The sequence below is a fragment of the Marmota flaviventris genome, chromosome 9, assembly GCF_047511675.1.
Source record: "Marmota flaviventris isolate mMarFla1 chromosome 9, mMarFla1.hap1, whole genome shotgun sequence".
Taxonomy (NCBI): Eukaryota; Metazoa; Chordata; class Mammalia; order Rodentia; family Sciuridae; genus Marmota; species Marmota flaviventris.
The window spans coordinates 18,272,058-18,287,256 of NC_092506.1; the positions used below are offsets into that span (position 1 = coordinate 18,272,058).

At 35.3% G+C, this 15,199-nt stretch overlaps 2 protein-coding genes across 2 annotated transcripts; both read left to right on the forward strand.

Moving 5' to 3' along the window:
* Positions 1-4,108: 4,108 nt before the first annotated feature.
* Positions 4,109-5,053, forward strand: LOC114093653 (olfactory receptor 4C46-like). Its single transcript, XM_027936522.2, has one exon. The coding sequence runs from the start codon at positions 4,115-4,117 to the stop codon at positions 5,051-5,053; it is 939 nt and encodes a 312-aa protein (XP_027792323.2). The 5' UTR covers positions 4,109-4,114.
* Positions 5,054-13,806: 8,753 nt separating this feature from the next.
* Positions 13,807-14,742, forward strand: LOC139707100 (olfactory receptor 4C13-like). The gene has a single exon (XM_071617093.1). The coding sequence runs from the start codon at positions 13,810-13,812 to the stop codon at positions 14,740-14,742; it is 933 nt and encodes a 310-aa protein (XP_071473194.1). The 5' UTR covers positions 13,807-13,809.
* Positions 14,743-15,199: the final 457 nt, after the last annotated feature.

The following is a 15,199-nucleotide window of genomic DNA, read 5'->3' on the forward strand; positions in this document are numbered from 1 at the left end:
AAACAAAAATAAAAGATAGAAGACTTAGAATGGACTTTTCTCCAAAGACATAATGATGGTCAACATCTATGTAAAAAGGTGCTTTCTACAATAATAATTAGGGAAAATGCATATCAAAATTACGATGAGATATTCAATCTGAAAGAATGAGAATTATTAAAACAACAAAAAAGATAACAGTGGCAAGCTTAAGGGAAAATGTGTCTCTGTGATTGAAATGTAAATCAATTCATCCTCTACGGAACAGTATGGATATTCCTTTAAAACTTTCAAAAAAATAAAGCTACACATTATCAAGATAATACTAATACTCAAAGGAATTGAAATCCAAACCAAAATCGTATGTGCATTCTCAAGTCCATTATATGCTACTCATAGTATGCAAGAAAGGGAAGAAACCTAAATTTCAGTTGGCAGATGACTGAAAAGAGTTTGTGATGTATGCATATAACGACTTATTCTTCAGCCATCATTAAAAGGACAATCCTGCCATTTCCAACAACATGGATGAACTCAGAGGACATGATATTAAATAAAAATGTTAGAATAAAATGCAAAGGTGACATGACCCTATTTATAGGATAAATCTAAAATAATCTAACTCATAGAGCAGAGGGTGAAACAGCTTCATGAGGTGGAGAAGGGGGACATGGGAGATGTTAGTCAACACATCTGGCTTGAGTTGCACAGCATGAATAAGTTCTAGAGGTTTACACACCATAGTGCTGATATTGTCAATACAGTCTGTATGCATTACATTTTTTAATATGGTAGATCTTGTGTGATGTACTTATCACAATAATAATTATAAGCAAGAAGTTGGGAGCACATTTTCAAATGAGATCAGATATGTTATTGGAGAACTTCATAGCATAGAGTATGATGACAGTTTCAAATGGGTATATGTATCCCCTAACACATAAAGTCACATATTTTATGTGTGTACAGTTTTTTGTATGTGAACTATGCCTCAAAGAAGTGGTTTTAAGAAATAAAAAATAGATGCAAAGAGGGTGTAAACTGTGGATGAGAGGATATAAAAGAATGTACAGGCTTTGAGAAAATTATATGTGTGTTTTTATACATTATGTATATAACAAAAGTCCTACAATATGTTGAAAATGTTTTGAAATATACAAAAAGAAAGCCAAAACCAATATATTTTCATTATATATAGAAACATCACAAAAGATGACATACCAATGTTCAAAAGAATTTGAAAAAAAAAAGTGTGCATCCTTGGTAATCAAAAATTTCAAGTTGAACATCATAATAATTTACAACTATTATCTTCTAAAATGATCAAATGAAAAATAATTAGCAATACCAAGTGACAAAGTGTAGAAAGACTGGAACTCTCTTCCTATGTTTTAAATATATCTCCAAATTTTCATGCTTCCTAGTAATCCACACTGACTATCCCATGAGCCCAGGGACAACTGCAATTTAGTGCCTTCTGGGATTCTGGCTATTTCCAAAATACAATGAAAATTAGAAAAAGCAGGTTTTTGATCTAAGTGCTTTAAAATAGCTGCCACAACATTTAGGCCTTTAGTGCTTTACTTATCAAGTAATAGAGAATGGGTTTTCAGAAATGGTTTAAAACTGTTAAGATAGAAGCATCTCTGTGACACGTATCATCAGGGAGCCTGCACCACTGGTCCCCAGGATGGACTTAGGCCACCATGCTATTCAGCTTTCCTAGCAACCTAGGTTCAGACAGGGAGATGTAAGTCCCACTTGTTTATGTTCTAAGTGCAGAGAATATGACCTGTACTTTAGAGTGGGTGACACACAAACATACTGCCAAGATTACTCACTTCTAAAACGAAGCTTTCCAACATGGGATAACTAATTCCTGGGAGAGGATGAACAACTACAAGCAAGGTACCTGAGTTTCTATGGGAACCTCTTTAAATATCCTGATAGTGTGAGATGAAAATATTCCTTGTTGTTATCAATATTTCTAGAGCAAGCCTCATGGATGGAATGACTCACTGAAATGTGTCTCTTCTGCACTTCCTACATCCTGCTCTAATGCACGAGAAACAGGTAATGAGGGTCATTTCTCCATAATAGTGAATCAAGTGAATGTATTCTAAATTCAAACCTTGGGATTTCGTTGAAATCGCTTTAGGCTTTGGTGAGCACAAAGATTGAGACTTATAAAAACACTCCCTTAAAACCAGTTTATTTGAAATTGAATTATCTGAGTAGTTTTCTTTTTAACACCTTCTTATGTTTCATACTCAAAGATGCTTACTGTAAGAGGAATTCATTTGAACTTGCATTTGTGCCTGAACACACCAAAATGTCACTAAAATAACCTAGAACTGCAAAAGGTAGGTTTTCAACACTGGTAATACTTATTAAATATTGTTATTTTTCATACACATTCAGCTTTGCCTTTCTATATTTGTCAAATGCAGTTATAGAAAATCTCATCCTTACCCCAAATTTTCAAATGAGTAAAAAAAAATGTTATTAACCTAATTTAACATTGAACAATTTGATATATGCAACATTTTACAAGAACCAACTAACACCAGTGACAAGATAGCTCACTTAATAACCAAGATTCATCTTGAAAAGAAAAACAAAATTTAAATAAATCTCTCACACAGAGAAGACCTAAATATGGATATTAATGGACACAAATCATCACTTGTTAGTTCAAACGCAGGGAAGTAGGACTGTTTATGGCATCAACTACTATGGATAATATAGATCTCTCTGGCTCATTTAAAAGTAAAAAAATTTTGGAAATAATTCTTCCTCAGTTTTTGCAGGGTCAAAAGTTTCTCTGAGTCTTTTCTCAAAATGTCAGTTCTGCTTCTCTGATGAGTTCATGCACAGTTATAAAAGTAGCCAGAAGTTCCTATATGTAACCCCAGCACCATGGTGGATCTGTTCATGTAACAATTAATTCTCATAACAAATGAGGAGGTAGGGTTGTTATTCTCAGTTTATAAATGATGATGTAGGAGTGCAAAGTGGCAGGAAATGCACACAAGTAAGAGGATCTGCAACAAGAATCTATAAAATCGCTTAAAACACATGAAATGTTCAGAAAGCTTTAACTAACATTACCATTGTTTTTAGAACAATAAACATTAGTCTCTGACATTATTTCCTTACCTATTAAATTTATAAAACAAACCCAACCCCAAAGGTTATTCTATTAACATGTGTGTATAGTACCTGGTGCCTTATAATACATAAAATGCACATTAAATATTCAATATTACTATTATATAGTTAAAAGTTTTATCAAGTATTCTAGATTATTATATAGTATCCCTTATATATTTTCATTTATTTCCATCATTCTTTATACATACACACACACACACACACACACACACACAAATTTAGTTGTAGATGGACACAAAGCCTTTATTTTGTTAATTTATTTTTATGTTGTGCTGAGGATAGAGCCCAGTGCCTCACACGTGTGAGGCAAGCTCTCTACCACTGAGTACAGCCCTAGCCCCTGATTTCAATCATTCTTTATACCATATATTATGAGTACTTTACCTGTGCGTCCTGTCTCCAGCTTTCACTCACTACTAAACCTCACTCTACTACATCCAGAACATACAAAGTCCTTTGTGATAATAGTAGCTAAGATTCCCCCTTCCTTAAATTCCTTGTCACCCTTCTATCCATTCTCTATTACATTTTATCATTCTCCATTTGCTAACAATAAAAAGCAAAATTCTTTACCTGTGTTAAGATATCTATTACATCCATCTTTTTACCTCTCTTTTTTGGGCTAAGCTGCTACAATGTGTGTAATCTCTTATGTCAATCCAGGCTTTGACTCATTTCAGAAAATTAATATACTCAGATGCAGATCACCTAGTGTGTTCACAAAAGTTCTTCATCTATACAATATTTTCAAAAATTCTGCATAGGAGGGAATTTGAATAATTTTAACAATTCAGAGTTCTTTGTTCCACTTGAAGAAATAAAAAATACATGCAAAGAAAAACAATAAAACATAAGATCCCATGACTCCATAGAATTCAGGCACGTATTATTTACTAGAATGGAGAAATTTAATTAACCCAATGTCGTATTAATAGTTTCAGGATATGTAATTAACTTTAGCATGAAGTTCATGGAGAATAAGAACAATGTGACAGAGTTTGTTCTTCTGGGACTTACCGAAAACCCTAAGATGCAGAAAATTATATTTGTTGTGTTTTTGTTCATCTACATCATCTCTGTGGTAGGAAATTTGGTCATTGTTATAACCATCACTATGAGCTCACTCTTGGGATCCCCCATGTACTTTTTCCTGGCCCATCTCACATTTATTGATGCCTGCTATGCCTCTGTAAATACACCTAAACTGATTAGAGATTCACTTCATGAAAAGAAGACTATCCTTTTCAATGGATGCTTGGCCCAAGTCTTTGGGGAACATTTCTTTGCAGGTGCAGAGGTCATCCTGCTTACTGTGATGGCTTGTGACCGCTATGTAGCCATCTGCAAACCCTTGCACTATGTAACCATCATGAACTGGAGAGTGTGTGCCGTGCTAGTGGGAGTGTCCTGGATGGGAGGCTTTCTCCATGCAACCATCCAGATCCTCTTCATCTTCCAACTACCCTTCTGTGGCCCTAATGTCATTGATCACTTTGTGTGTGATCTGAACCCATTGCTCAATCTAGCCTGCACTGATATTCACACTCTGGGGCTCTTTGTTGCTGCTAACAGTGGGTTAATCTGCTCATTAAACTTCCTCCTCCTGCTGGTCTCCTATGTGGTCATCCTGCATTCCCTGAGAAACCACAGCTTGGAGGGTAGGCGCAAAGCCCTGTCCAACTGTGTCTCCCACATCACAGTGGTTGTCCTGTTCTTTGTTCCCTGCGTATTTGTGTACCTGAGACCTGCAGTTAATTTATCTATTGATAAAGCAATTGCTGTATTCTATACTATGATAACTCCCATGGTAAATCCCTTTATCTACACTTTCAGAAATGCTCAGATGAAAGATGCTATTAGAAAGTTATTTATCAGTAAAGCTATTTCAGATGATAAATGAATGTGCCTAAAACCCAGCAGTGATTCAGCTGAGGAGAATATGCAGACAATTTGGAACACATCAGCAAAATATAATTATAAGACAAATATTTTAAAAATTGTTATTCAGAAACTTTTCATTGAGAAAGTAGAAATTGGTTAAAAAATTGGAGTCAATCTAACTTAGAACCATGTCATGTATGTTTGAAAACTTTTACTAACTCTGGGCCTGGTTTTCCAACTTTATCCATGTATATGGATTCATAGGTTTTTCCTCTAAGGAAAAAAAAATAGAAAGAATGTTGGTGATGAGCAATAATCACTATAACTATCAATACAGGTAAGCTCTGCTATTTTACCTGTAGGGCATTTTACTTATAGGACACTGAAAGAAAGAAGAAATTTTCAATATACAACAGATATACTGATGATCTAGTAACCAAAATATCACTGATATTTCAGATGATTTGTTTAACTCCTAACATATGCTATCAGATAACATGAGAAAAAGTTCCAATAATGGTACTAGAGAGCATTTTTGAGAAAAAGACTATGCTTTGCATATCACAATTCTCATGGACTATCTATAAACAAAAATTACATCATTTTCATTCATATATCTCATAATTTTATGTATCAGAATCTATGAGCATGTGTTTCCAGAAATATTATGGTATCTAAGTTCTTTGGGGGCAATGAACAATTGGACATTTATTACCCTCTTGAACATAAGAAAGATTCAACAATGTTCCTAAATTTTCTTTTAGACATTGAAACTAATGCAATTATGGGCTAATAGCCCATCAGAAGGAGTGAATCAAATAAAGAACACTTGAATGTTGAACAGGGACTCCTAGTCACTAAAGGTACAGCTATAATCCATAAAAGTTTTGCCTGGTAGCTTCCAATACTTTTCATAAGTAGCTCAATGTCTGGCACCTGATGAATATTGAAGGAATGACCAAATATATAAAATAACATATTAATTGGATAAAAGTGGTAGGAAAAGAGTAATGGATATTTTCTACCTTAATCTCATGTAGACTTGGAGGAGAATCCTAGATGGAATTCTAAGAAGAATTGTTTTTATTCTTGCATAAACTGAGGAATGAGAAAATCTTGGAATTGTATTGCTCAGCATATGAAAATAAACTGTACATTGATTTGATATTCCCTAAAGAAGATTTTATTATCCTATGAATCTGAGCTGTTTGTGGTGTTTCTGTTACTTTGTGATCATTTTATTATTCAAAACTGTTTTTCAAAATATGAAGATCTGTCTGCACACAGAGAAATTTCAAGACTAAATATTTTTTCACTCAAATCTTCCTTCCTAATTAATAAACACATAATTTTTGCCCTAAGGTACATGCATATTAGAGGGGATGTTCAGATGTGGATAAAATAAAGTTTTACTTCTTCCTTTATAGAATTGAAAATTCATTGAAAGACTCCTAGAAAGAGTAAAAAATGAATACTCTGTGTTATAAATGTTTAGATGAACAAGATGTTATGAAAATATACTGAAGGGATTTCAAAGATCTGGGGTTTGGGTCAAGAATTGATTCTTAGATTGGATGACATTAAAAATGGCACCTGTGGTATGGTGTCAGTAGAGGAAATAGGTAAGAGTCTGTGCCAAAGCATTTCTAGAACAGGAGATAGATAATTAGTACAGAAAAATTAATTGATTCAACAGGTCTGTGCTTATTAAACTATTAATTGCACAATTATTTATTGAAACCCACTAGTGCCACCACCAAGCAGCAGACCAAGGTACTATAAAATTAGCTCTTGTAACTGTTGACACTTGGGAGACAGAAACAAGCAAGATCGGCAAGGGTCTCATAATCTTGTTACAGCTTAATGGTGTGGGCCATGGGGAAAACATCAGAAGTCTTTTTAAGTTAGTGAGTGATGTAGTTAGATTTGAAGAAGAATGGCATGAAGGGGACAAGATCCACAGCAGGAGAACAGCAGGCTACTGTACAGATCTGAGTGTGAAAGGCTGGTTGTTTGAACTCTGGTCTTCTGACATGGGTTGTGATAAACACCATTAGATCCAGCTCAGATCCACTCCACCAGGCCAGAGTGTCCATGAACCAGCTACTGTAAGTCTGGGCGGCTAAGAGTTGACAGCCCTAACCTTCTCTGGACGATTACACTAGAGGAAATGCAAGATTCTTCCAGTGCTTATGCCCAACACCTCAAGGCCCTAAGTAGACAATAAAAGACTACCACAGGTGTATAAAAAGGTTGGGTCCGCTGTCCCCATGTGCAATCATAGTACAATGCATACTCCAGAGCTACCAAGGTCCCAGAATGACACGAGACTTCACATAGATAACATACCTTTCCCTGGACTTATCAGCTTCCCCAACCCCTGCTTTCATATGTAACCTTCACAAAAATTCTTCATAAAAATGCAGGTTCTGCATCTGCAGACTAAATACTGATTAGAAAGAGAGAAACAGTTCCCCAAATATTTACAGGTAATTCACAAGGGAATTGATACATATTTATGGGGTGAGATCCATGTTCTGGCTTCCATCACTAGATGGATGAGAGAACTGAGAAGATGTAATGGAGAGAACTATGAAACTTTGCAAGTGAAAGAGGCCTCTCCATGTCCAGTAGAAGTGCCCTCCTGCTACCAGTTAGTGTTCTCGCCACCATGTCTAAGGAATACTCCTACACTGCCTGAGGGGATCATAAAGGCAAAGTTGCTCTGTAAGACAATGTTTACTCCCCTTGAGTTAACTCCAACCTCCTTTCTTTGCTTCCAGACTTATTTCTAGGTTCAAGTCTCAGCGGGACCCTAAAATATATGCAAGGTGTGACCCATGCATAGGTGCATGACACTTCAAAGACTACATTATTTTATCAGATAGGAGTACAGGGACATGTGTGATAATAAATATTAAAAGTGTGGGATAATATTAAAACAAACATACTTTGAGATCATGCCAACTTTATTGTCATAGGCACAGTAAGGAAAGATTCTGCCTTTATTGTTGCACTTAATAGAGTTAAGAAGGATTCATTTTGGCTAGTTGGCTACAACAAGATGAAAAGGATATCTCCAGTGAGTGAAACAGAAATCGAACTGAAAAACCTAAGTACAAAGCGAGTTATTATATCAAAGGGTTGCAGGGACTAAGTGGTGGCACTCAAGTTTCAGAGGTGTTGGGGGTGTGGTTACCATTATACAAAACAGAAATAAAGCAGAAATCATAATAATCTGATTATTGTACAGAAAAACTTATCAATTTAACAGGTGTGTGCTTATTAAACTATATTATTTAAGCAGAAAAAAATTCTGTAATAAGAAAATGAATGCCAAAATTAAATCACTGGAACAGAAAGTCATGATCCCTAAATCAATCTTCAGACTTGAGCCAGTCTACAGATCCAGAACCCCTGAGTTGTAAGTGAAGTGGATCTACTTGAGGTAGGGCACTAATACACTGCAAAAAATTTACGTGCAAATATTTCTCCCAGTTTTCTACGAAGGGACCTAAAACTTTTTCCACAGTAACTGTGCAGTACATTAGTTTAGACATTGATGGACAACTTCACTCTGGTTATAAACTGACACTAATTCAAAGACACACAAAACATCACTATGGTCTGGCTGTACAAAAAATAGACAGTTATGGGTAAATGATAGTCAGTTAACATAAGCTTAATAAGATAGAGGTTCCAATTGCAGCTTTTTACCTGATGGACTTGGTATTGGTAGAATCTCCACAATGGAACCACGACCTATGGAGTGAAGAATATTAGGGTGGGAATGGCAAAGTGGAAGCTGGTAGAGCTTCCTCTATATAAGAAAACAGATGACCAAAAGCAGGATTGCATTTTGCTTAATAAATAGTACTACTACATTTCTGGAAGGATTTCAGAGATTGCCGGCACCATCAAGACTTGAAAGATGGTCCAGTGATTCTTACCACATATTCATTCAACTCAACTATTTTGCCTGTGCAAACAACAGAAGTTTATGAGAAAATGATAGTCCATTACCATAAGCTTAATCAGGTGGAGGCTCCAATTACAACTGCTATACATGATGTGCCTTCATTGCTTGAACAAATTAACACATCCCACTGGTACCTGCTATGGAGCTAATGGTTTGGCAAAGTCTTTTTTCCTTATTCTCCCATAAAGGACCAGTTTGGTTTCAGCTAAAAAGGTAAATGTGGCTAACTTCAGGTGTATGCCAGTGTTCCAGAACCATGTTATAACTTCTTTCACAGGTATCTTGTTGACTTGTTCTTCCTCAAGAACATTATGGCCTGTACATTGATTAGTTTGCGATTATTGGAACTATCAATAGATGAGAAGAAGCAAATACTCTAGACTTATTGTTAATACATTGGAGTGAGAGAAATAATTCTGAATAAAATTTGTTTACTTTCTACCTCTGTTCAATATCTAGGAATTCAGTGGTGTGAGGTATGTCCAGATATCCCTTCTAAGGTGAATGGAATGATAAGTTGATGCATCTGGCCCCTGTTACAAGGAAAAAAAGAGGTATGATTCCTAGTCGATCACTTGGATTTTAGAGACAACATATTTCTCATTTAGATGTCCCGCAAAATTCTAGTTTTGAGGGGGGCCCAGAAGAAGAGAAGTCTATACAACAAATGGCAGAGTTCTGCCACATAGGTCATATTAATCACATGATCCAATTGTATGTAAAATGCCTATGGTATAGATGGCACCAACAGGTGAATTTCAATGTAAGTCCTCAGGATTTTTAGAGAAATTCATGCTATCCTTCATAGGTAGCTGTTACCTATTTCCATACAGTTCTTGGCCTGGTTCTCCTTCTCATCTCTATATTACAATATCTGATATAACCAATGTATATAGAGGAAAGATATGTTTTGGCTCCGAGTTTGTAGATTCCATTCCATTTTCAGTTGGTTGCATTACTTTAGTCCTGTGGTGAGGCAGTACACCATAAGAAATACTTATGGCATAGAAACAACTGCTTAGATCATGGCCAGGAAGTAAAGAAGGAAGTGAAAGAGGCTGGGATCCCAGCCTCAGGTATTTATATCAAGTTAAATACCTAGTGGAAACATTATGAAATATGAAATATGTATTGAAACATAAGAGTAGCCCACTAATATGTATATTTTATCATTTTTATTTATCAGTTTAACATAAAAGAAAATTAAATAAATAAAAATTAAATGTACAAGACCTTGAATGGACATTTGTCCAAAGAATACCAATGGCCAACAGCTATATAAAAAGGAACCCAAAGTCAATATTTTTATAATCATCAGGAAAAGTGAAAAATCAAATCAAAGCAAAATATGAACATAACCCAGTAGGATGCAAATTATAAAAATAAACCAAAACTCAACAAAACAAATAGAGGCAATGATATAGGGAAAAGGAAAAACTTGTCATAGTTGGTGTGAATTAAATATTGGCTCTGTCTGTGGAAAACGCTTGAACATTCCTTTATAGTATTAAAAAAAAATAGAACTACATATAATCTAGCAATGCTATTTCTCTGTATTTATTCAAAGGAATTAAAACAGTCATATGTGCAGTCTTGAGACCATTATATGTTGTTCACAATAGCCAAATATGGAAGAAACTTAAATGTCCATTGATAGATCATTACATAAAGAATATCTGACATATGTATATAACAGAACATTATTCTGGCTTAAAAAAAAATCCTTTCATTTGCAGCAAAATGGATGAACCCAGAAGATAATATGTTTAGAAAATTTTAAAAAAAGGTCTGGCACAGAAAGACAAATGTGACATGTCAACATCCATATATTAAATCTGTAAGAGTCTAACTCCAATGCAGAGAGTGGTTTTTATATATAATATGTGTAAATTTTTTCTGTATGTAAATTATACCCCAAACAACTGTTATTTGAGAAATGATAAAATAATTCACAGGCTTTGAGTAGATTGTGTGTTGGGTGTTCACACATTATAGACATGACAAAGACCTGCATTGTAAAATGCTGAGCACTTATAACTAAATAGGAAGAAATCAAGAACAATTACTTTTAACTTATGCAAAGATGTAAATAAAAATTTTACAAAATATTATCATTAACAGAAGATAAGAATATGAAAAAAATCTTCATAGTCAGTCATCACGAAATTTCAATTTAAAACCAAAACAATTGACACCTGGATACAGAATGGGAAAAAATAAACAATGCCAAGTGACAAAATATGGAAAGATTGAAACTCTCTTCTTATGTTTTAGATCTCTTTCCACATTTGTCATGCTGCCTGTTAATCTACACTGCCCACACCATGAGATCAGGGATAAGGATGAGGATTCTATTTCCAAAATACTATGAAAATTAGGAAAAGCAGTTTTGCAGTTATCTGCTAAAAATGTGTCTCAGTAAAGCTCTGTCTTCACTGCTTTAGCTCTCAAGCAATCACAAGGAGTTTTCAGAAATGTTTTTAAAATGATCAGAAGAAAGAAGCCCCTCTGTGACAGGCATCATCAGGGACCCTGCACCACTGGTCCCCAGGCTGGACCTTGGCCACCTTGCTATTTACCTGGTATTCAGCTCTCCTAGCAACTCAGGTTAGGAAAGTGAAAGGCAACTCCCACTTGTTTATGTTCTAAGTGGAGGGAATGCGATCTGTACTTTAGAGTGGGTGACACACAAACACACTGCCAGGACACCCACTTCTAAACACAAAGCTTTTCCAACAAAGGGATAACTAATTCCTGGGAGAGGATGGAAAACTACAAGGAAGGTACCTGAGTTTTTCCTTCTTGTCATTAATGTCTCCACAGCAAGAATCCTTGTGAGTGGAATGAGCCACTAAAAAGCTTTTCCTCTGCATTTCCTACATCCTGCCCTGATGAGCCAGAACCAGGTAATGAGGATCATTTCTCCATAATAGTGAATCCAGTGAATCCATTCTAAATTCAAGTCTAAGGATTTCGGTGAAACCACTTTAGCCTTATGTAAGATGGAAAGATTTAAACTTATAAAGACACAGCCTTAAAAATGGTTGATTTGATATTGAATTATCTGAGTGGTTTTTTCTCAAACTCCATTTTATCTTTCATATATACTCTGCTTATTGCAAGAGGAACTAATTTGAAGATGGATTTGTGCCTGAACACATCATAATGCCACAGAAATCATCTAGAATTGCAAAGGTAGGTTTTTAAAAGTGGTGAGGGTTATTAAATATTGTTGTGTTTCATATACGGTTAACATTACTTTTCTAACTTTGTCAAATACTGTCACAGAGAATCTGATTCTTAACCCAAATTTTCAAAACACTTTTGAAATACGTCATGAATCTAATCCGACATTGAACAATTTGAGACTCAGAGAGATGAAGTACTTTCTAAAACCAAGCTGTCTAGCACTAGGAACCATTATTTAGGGAAGAGACATATCAATTAATAACCAAGATTAATCTTGAAGATGAAAACAAAATTTCATATATCTCACACCCAAAAATGACCTAAATATGAATATTAATGGACACAAATCATCACTTATTAGTCCAAGCACAAGCAAGTTGGACTCTTTCTGATATCAAATACTGTGGATAATACTGGTAAGTCTCTCTGGCTTCTTTAAAAGAAATCTTGGAAAACATTTCTACTCAGATTGTTGTAGGGTCAAAAGTTCTGCTTCTCTGCTGAGTGCATGCAGTTATAAAAGTGGATGAGAGTTCCTGTATGTATCCCCAGCACTGTGGTGGATACAATAATATAACAATCAATTCTCTTAACAAATGATGAGGTGGTATTGTTATTCTCAGTTTACAGATGATGATTTAGGTATGAAAAGTGGCAGAAAATGCACCCCAAGAAAGAGAATCTGCAACAAGAATCTATAAAATTGCTTAAAATACATAAAATGTTCAGAAAGCTTTATATAATATTTCTTTGCTTGTAAACAGCAAACATTAGTCTCTGATATCATTTCCTTACCTGTTAAATATACAAATAATTTTGACCACCAAGGTTATTCTAATTATTAAAATGAATCATGTGTGGAGTACTTGGTACCTTGGAACACACAGAATTCACATTAAAATATTTTATTATCAAATATAATTTAAGTTATTGAATTTTGTAAACACACATTATAGGTTATTTTATACTATCTAATTTGTATTTCATTACATTTCCCTCATATTTATATCAAATGTTATAATACTCTGATACCTGTGGCTCTTGCCTCTGGCTTCACTGTACTGAACCTGACTCAGCTTCATCCAGGACACAGGAAGACCTATATGAGATTAGTATTCAAGGTTTACCTTAATCAAACTCCTTGTCATCCTTTTACTCATTCTCTATTCTTTTTTTTTTGTAATTTTCCATTTCTTAATAATAAAGGGCACAATTTTTCACCTGTATATGAATATTCAGTAGATTCAACTTTTACCTCCTTTTTTGGGCTAAGTTGCTACTGGTGTATGAAATCCATTATTTCTCATCAGGCTCAAAGTCATCCCAGATATGTTAGTATACTCAGATGCCAATCCTTATCTATACAAAAGCCTTTATCTATATTCTGTTTTTCTAATAGTCACTCAGGAGGCAATTTGAGTAATCTTCAAGAATTCAGAACCCTTTGATACATCTCAAAAAATAAATAAATGCAACCACAAAAACATACAAATGTCATAAGATTTCACATCTCAGTGGCATCCAGGCATTTAATATTTATTAGGATGGAAAATCTGAATAAATCCCAGGTTGTATCAACTTTTTCAGGTACTGTAACAAGCATCCACATGAAGTACATGGAGACTACAAACAACGTGACAGAATTTGTTCTTCTGGGACTTACACAAAACCCAAAGATGCAGAAAATAGTATTTGCTGTATTTTTGCTCATCTACATTATCTCTATAGTAGGAAATTTGCTCATCTTGATAACCATCACTAGCAGCTCATTGTTGGGATCCCCCATGTACTTTTTCCTGGCGTATCTCTCCTTTATCGATGCCTGCTATGCCTCTGTCAACAATCCTAAACTTATTAGAGATGCACTCCATGAAAAGAAGACCATCCTTTTCAAAGGATGCATGGCACAAGTCTTTGGGGAACATTTCTTTGGAGGTGTAGAGGTCATTCTGCTGACAGTGATGGCCTATGACCGCTATGTGGCCATCTGCAAGCCCTTGCACTATACAACCATCATGAACTGGAGAGTGTGTGCCCTGCTAGTGGGAGTGTCCTGGATGGGAGGCTTTCTCCATGCAATCATTCAGATCCTCTTCATCTTACCACTACCCTTCTGTGGCCCTAATGTCATTGATCACTTTATGTGTGATCTGAACACTTTGCTCAATCTGGCCTGCACTGACACCCACACTCTGGGGCTCTTTGTTGCTGCCAATAGTGGATTCATCTGCCTGTTAAACTTCCTCCTCCTGCTGGTCTCCTATGTGGTCATCCTGCACTCCCTGAGGACCCACAGCCTGGAGGGTAGGCGCAAGGCCTTGTCCACCTGTGTCTCCCACATCACGGTGGTTGTCCTTTTCTTTGTTCCCTGCATATTTGTGTACATGAGACCTCCAGCTAATTTACCCATTGATAAAGCAGTTGCTGTATTCTATACCATGATAACTCCCATGTTAAATCCTGTGATATACACTTTGAGAAATGTTCAGATGAAAGATGCTATGAGAAAATTGTTTAGTAGGAAATTGCTTGATAAATGAATTTGCCTAAATTCCAACATTGATTTAAGTGAGGAAAGGATAAATGAAAATTTTGGAATATCTCAGCAGATTATGATTGGATGAAAAAAAGACTGTTATTTATAAACTCTTCATTGAAAGAAGAATGAGACTACCTAACCCAGGAAAATCTACTCATTGTAAGCTTCTACTAAATCTGGTCCTGATTTTCCTAGCTTTATCCATTTATATGAATTTATAGTTTTTCCTTCTAATAAAAATTAAGGATATTAAAAATACTGGTATTGATCATTAATGTCTATAACTCTAAATCAGGTAAACACTACCATTACCATATAGTTACCTGACAGAAATAGGGAGGTATAAGAAGTGGTGTACTGATGGTCCAGTAACCAGAATATTACCGATTTTCTGGACCATATGCTTAATTGCTATCATACATTTTCAGTAATGATGAGAAAATGTTCATATAATTTTA

Excerpts from the sequence above, each read along its gene's own strand:
- LOC114093653 (XM_027936522.2), top strand. The coding sequence starts at position 4,115 with ATGAAGTTCATGGAGAATAAGAACAATGTGACAGAGTTTGTTCTTCTG.
- LOC139707100 (XM_071617093.1), top strand. The coding sequence starts at position 13,810 with ATGAAGTACATGGAGACTACAAACAACGTGACAGAATTTGTTCTTCTG.